Source organism: Micrasema longulum, unplaced genomic scaffold (assembly GCF_059751315.1).
Source record: "Micrasema longulum isolate JH-2025_06_02 unplaced genomic scaffold, ASM5975131v1 h1tg000318l, whole genome shotgun sequence".
Lineage (NCBI taxonomy): Eukaryota > Metazoa > Arthropoda > Insecta > Trichoptera > Brachycentridae > Micrasema > Micrasema longulum.
The window spans coordinates 24,658-30,657 of NW_028277522.1; the positions used below are offsets into that span (position 1 = coordinate 24,658).

General features: G+C 32.0%; 1 protein-coding gene across 1 annotated transcript in view; it reads right to left on the reverse strand.

Moving 5' to 3' along the window:
* The window catches only part of LOC148282557 (RNA-binding protein Unr-like), a 29,242-nt gene extending 23,546 nt beyond the window's left edge, over positions 1-5,696 (reverse strand). Inside the window, exons 1-9 of the mRNA XM_088224896.1 lie at positions 5,146-5,696; positions 3,290-3,495; positions 3,031-3,210; positions 2,330-2,734; positions 2,075-2,260; positions 1,908-1,976; positions 1,367-1,582; positions 1,099-1,278; positions 860-985 (exon numbers count right to left, since the gene is read on the reverse strand). Of these exons, the coding sequence (XP_088081022.1) occupies positions 860-985; positions 1,099-1,278; positions 1,367-1,582; positions 1,908-1,976; positions 2,075-2,260; positions 2,330-2,734; positions 3,031-3,210; positions 3,290-3,495; positions 5,146-5,266 (1,689 nt within the window). The 5' untranslated portion in view covers positions 5,267-5,696. The remainder of the gene's footprint in view (positions 1-859; positions 986-1,098; positions 1,279-1,366; positions 1,583-1,907; positions 1,977-2,074; positions 2,261-2,329; positions 2,735-3,030; positions 3,211-3,289; positions 3,496-5,145) is intronic.
* Between the last annotated feature and the right edge of the window lie 304 nt (positions 5,697-6,000).

Consider the following 6,000-nt stretch of genomic DNA (forward strand, 5'->3'; position numbering starts at 1 on the left):
AATCATATAAGTTGGTATTAAGCATGAATGAATCAATAATTAACAAAATAAAAAAAAGTCTAATTCAAGACACCGTGGATTTGGGAAAATGTTACTATAACTTTTAGTATACAAGATGCCGGGTGGCAAATTTCATATTTTAAACTGAAACAACTTTTGAGTGATTCAGTGTTGGAAAATCCACAGATGCCACTAAGAAGGCCCTCATTAGTTTAAGAAATTGCCAAATCAACTTTGCATAAAATGATGAAGAAAAAACTCAAGTTTCTTCCATATAGAATCAAAATAGTCCAATAATTGAATGATAATGACTATTAAACGAGATTAACTTATTCCGAAAGGATATTAAGGATGTTTTCTACAGAAACACATCTTAGCAACATCATTTACAATGATGAAGCACATTTTCATCTTAGAGGTTATGTGAGAAAGCTAAATTTCCATTACTGAAGTTCACACAATCCGAAGAAAATACATGAATAAGCATTGCATAGCCAGAAGGTAACTATTTCAGGTAGAGGAATCATTAGCCATTTTTTTTTTTTTAAATTATCATAGCCAGGAAGAGGTGATGGTAAATTCTGAGATATATTGTGATTTGATCAAAAGCTTTTTTTTCCAAAATAACTTTGTAATAGTCTTTTCTTTGACAGAAACAGTTAGTTTCACAAAGCTGGCGCCACTGCGCACACTACGCTTGCGTCTATGGATGCTGAAAGAAATTGCCACCAGACAGACCCTGTAAAAGTGATCCAACAATAAATCCCATTTACCTTTACATCTACTTATCGCAAAATCATTCAGTATTTATGCTTTGCTAAAATTAAATTAAAACATGCATATTGAAAAAACATATTACCTGATAAATATCAAAAACAATTTTTTCTCCTTGTCGAGGTTGTACTTTTCCTTCAACATCTTTGGCAAAAAATGACAAGGATTTCTTGGTACCATTAACAAGATAATTTATCAGCCCACAAGCATCCTAAAACCAGAAGCAGGTATACAGTTTAGATAAGTTAGTAACACAATCCGTATTTGTTTATTTACTTTAAATAAGAATCTGCATTAGAGATTGAGTAGTATATAGCCAAATACCTGAGCTGGTTTCGAAGGACTAGAAATACGAGGCACTGCCTCTTTTGATATAACACCCTGAATACCCTTTTCTATAAGTGTTTCGAACTGAACTGTACCGGGAGGGAGATGTTTAATACGCTTGGCAGATGGTTGCTGTGATGTAGAAAAGCTAGTAACGGGATCCATTGTAAATTCCACCTAGAAAAAATATTTATTCAATAAATTACGTAAATTATATTTAAATATACACTAAGGTTAAACAAAAAATTAAATATTGTATATCTACCTCATCACCAATGTTCAAGGCCTGTTGTGGATGCAACACTTCAGAAAAGTGAAAAAACAAATGCGGCTCCCGCTCCACGCATCTTATAAAACCAAAAACATCCTTCAAAGAAGACACAACGCCATTCTCTCGCTTCTCACCTGACATTTTAAATGATTCGTCAAGAAGGGATATGTTGGTCGATCGTTTTAACTGATCACGGCGGTCTGTGGCAACCTAATAAATGTTCCAATGTATTAATTTCTCATTAAAAGAATGATTTACTTTAAAATCTTTTATAAATAACAATAAAAATGCCTTTTTAAAGGGGGAAAAATACATGATTCTAAAAATTTTAAAACTAAATCCAAAACTTATTGCACACTCAAGTCTAGAAATTTGGATATTAATTTATTTATTTCACATAAAACTTTTTTTTTCTGTTTGCTGTATACAATTCAGTTAGAAAATTATGTATCTAGAGATCTGTTTATAAAAATATAAAAATGGGTAAATGTGAGAATTATTTGAGAATTATTAAAATCATTAATTAACTTCATACTTGGAATTGAACCCAGTCTCCGTGTCGAAGAGTAAATTCTCCCAATTGATCTTTGTCTCCAAAGGGTACCTATTAAAATAAAATTGTTTTACAGTATGCATAGTTATTTGAAATATGTATATTTATTTTAGTAATGTTAATAATGTTATGTAATGTAATGTACTTACGTCCACTTCTGAATGATCAGGAGCTCTGTAACGAATACGGCCTGGAAGTGGGTCATTCTGGTGTCGATTGTTAGCTCCTCTTTCAAGAGGCTTAAGAACCTGCCCCTTTGTTATCTCGGGAGATACATCTTCAAATACAACAGAACCACTCGGCAGGCGAGTAATGTAGCATGCTACTTCTTTTCCCTAAATGTAAATATCGTTAGTAATTTTATAAAATTGAAACATAAATGTTAAAATACCTATATAACTTACATTTCTGGTTTGAATAATAAACTCTACATCATCCCCAAGATTAATTTCATCCTTAGTTTTGGCCTCGGAGAAATGAAAGAATATTTCCTTAACCACATCAGCTCTCTCGATAAATCCAAATGACTCTTTCATAGAACATACAACCCCTTGGTACTTGACAGGATGTGCAGGATTTTCCAATCTCACATGGCAAGCTCCTAAATTACCACGTTGGTTAGTGGCAATTTGAAAGCTGACAGCATCACCAGAATGTAAGGTAACATTTCCTTCAACATCATCCTTCGTGTATGGCAGAAAGAAGCATTCTCCACGGTTCTCGTAAGAAATTCTGCCAGTAGAATCTCCAACACCATCGCCTCGTAATTCAGTGGTGACTGTTCCAGTAACACGTGCCTCACTCAAGACCTAAATACACAAACTTAATAAATCCAAGCATATATTTATTTTGATGTTTTCAGGCATTTCCTAATAGGTTAAATCTCAGTGATATTGATAAAGGTTTTGACTATTTTACTTCACAAAATTTAACAGATGGAGACTTGATAAAAAATTAAAGACCATAAGCTATGTAAATGTGTGGACTTCTATATTACCTTCTCAAAAAGGTTCACCTCTGTTGAAATATCTATCAATATATTAAAAATCCAAATTAAAAACCAGTTATGTTATGAAATATTTTGAGCAAAATAAATTAAACTTACCACTTCGGGAGCAATTTTAACAACGGTTGATGCAATTGGTTTTCCAGTTCTTCTATCGTACGTCATTTCAAATTCAACTGGGTCTCCAATTTTGAGATGTTCAATTTTCCCACTAAATTGAGAAAAATGAAAGAATAGACGGGCTTGCCTTTCACAGCATTGGATGAATCCATAAGAGTGCTAAAATACAATAATGTAATTTAAAGATTGAATGCCAAGAAATAATGCAAGATTTTGTATAATTTGAATAATTTCTCACTAATAGTTTTTCAATAATGCCAGTTTCTCGATTTGGGTGACTCGGGAGGTCATATTGTTGTGATGATGTATTAGAAGAATTGTAAACAGAAGCTGTGTCATTCTGGCCATTTTCTGTTCCAAAAGTGCCCATACTGAACCGACTTCCATTACCAGTTCCTCCAAATGAATCCCTGGGAGAACTCGGAAACTCGTTACTGTAGCTTCCTGTTAAGTTACAAAATCCATACATAAAAATACTGTAAGCATTATTTATTTTATTTCTGCTGATTAAACATATCCTAATATAACTAATTTTCAAAATAATCTAAAGAAATATTTGCACTTTTCGATTTACCCAAAAAGTTTTTGACCATTTTCTTATAGTCATGAATAATCGTGTTAGCAAGTTTGTTCGTTTGGCAAGTTGCGCAACTTGGTAACTTTGTGCACTAACTCTGTGATTTTACACCAGCAAGCGCATAATTATGTTGTAATATTTATATATCTATATATTGAATCAATAAAATATGTCAAGCAAAGGCCGCACTAAATTAAAACTTAAATTGTGATGTTGACATCACTATTTTATTCTAAAATAAGGCGATTTTCATATTCGAAAAATTAGGTTAGCAAAAAATCTAGTATCAGTGAAGACTGCTAGGCTATGGAATGAAAAATTACCTGCAATGAACTTTTTTAGTTTTCTAAGCAGTTTTAGTTTTTTCTTCTTTAAGCAGATGTTAAAGAAAAATGGATCGATGCATTAGGCGATACTTGCTGATTTCTTCAAGTCACTAGTACTATATGCTCCGACTACATGGAAAAATATTGTTTTCCGCTGTTGAAAAAGTGACGAAAACTTTTCCCGTGTGCTGGTCTTAAAATGGTTGAAATGTGATGTGTGCATTAATCGCGAATGAAGTCGGCACATAGGACAATTTTATATGACGGATAGCTTCTGAGAGATGTGATTAATATTTGAAGAAAATTTAACTTATGATAATAAAGCACGCCCTCTTAGATAAAGATAAATAAAAAGTCGAGTTTTCTTTTAAAAATAAAGAAAAATTACGCCCAAAGCATAAAGAAATATTACAGACATTGGAATTTTCAATAGTATTATTTTTAATGAGTACGGGCAGCTCCCAATGAATAATTAAGTTGAGCTCACCAAAGCAGTAATGGAAAAATATACAAATATTTGTCTTCACTAGATAACAAAAACTGCAATGCCGGTATTATCAAAGTGGCAGGTGTAAAATATCTGTAATTAAATTGTCAGTAGTTTTCCTGTGCACAAGAAAGCTGCCTTTTGAGTTTTCACAAATGATAATTGGATGGCACTATTGAGATGTGACCGCTAAATAGAGAATGTGTCTATAACAGATTTTGCTGGGTATTATGTACTTTTTAATTAAACTATGAATATAATTAATTTGTATATTTCTTTTATGTTACCTACTAATTACATGGTCGGTGGTCATAATTTTACTTGAAATATCTATCATTTCGGGACAGCACTATTAAAACAATACAGCGATATGATGAGTGTGAGTGGAAACGAGATAGAAGGCAGACTATTCTAATAGATTATTTATGTTCTAAATCAAAAATGTATTTTGTAAACTAGCGACAGCGGTTTCAGTTAATATATGCAATTTTGTCACTTCCTATTCCCTATTCAGTGGTGACAACATATATAAATAATTAATGATTTAAAACTTAACGATTCATACAAAAAATGTGTTTATTTTATACAAGAATATCATTTTATTAAAATAAAACATATCAGAAAAAAAAGTTGCCGAAAATTGAATGCAAAGGATTATATAAAAATCATAAATTTGTAAAAACTTAAAAAATATATATATTTACCGTTGCGAAAGGAATTTTTTGCTTGATTGGAAGATGCTTGCATGTCCATTATTTCCTGCAAAGGGATGGTTGTAGAAATCGGCGGCTGGAAATCCATTTTCCACTGAGGATTGCTTGACATTTTAAATTTGATAACACAAACTATTGTATGTAAATTTTCAAAATCTTATCAAAAGTCGTAAGTGCAGTAGCATATATCACAGAACGGTTAAATATACACATACATTCAATTTTTTGGTCACTCACGTTAAATTTCAGCAAGTTATCACTTTAAAAGAGATGAAATACAAGTGTTCGCAGCTTAACAGAGTAACTAAACAACAACACTATAAATATGTTTACAAAATAATGTTACATCCTGGGAAAGCATATTATGTAAAGGCAAAAGTGTTTCAATCCTCACAATATACATAGTATTATATTTATTTATCCATTAAAGTACGAAAAGTATTGGTTCCGAATGAAGTAAAGATCCTCAGATGTCTTCAATGCTTGCTGAGTGCAGGTTGTGTCTTTCTTGTTTCTTCTACCACATGTTGCACCTACACAAGCTGTGAACAATGAGACAATTCATTACACACCTCCGACTTCAATGTGATCACTCATCACAGTTCCGACAACACGACCTGTGCATATCTATCTAACGAAACCTTTTATATCCACCAGAAAGTGTGTTTTTAATCATTATTGCACAACATGAGACACAAACATAAAAAATAAAATTATAAATCAATATGGTGTCAAGATCTGGACTGAAAAATTATATACTATTGTATTACTTGAGTCAATTAGATTGTGGAATGTTAAATTACTAATTAAAGAGTTTAGGTAAAAGCAATAGCAGGTTAAGAATTG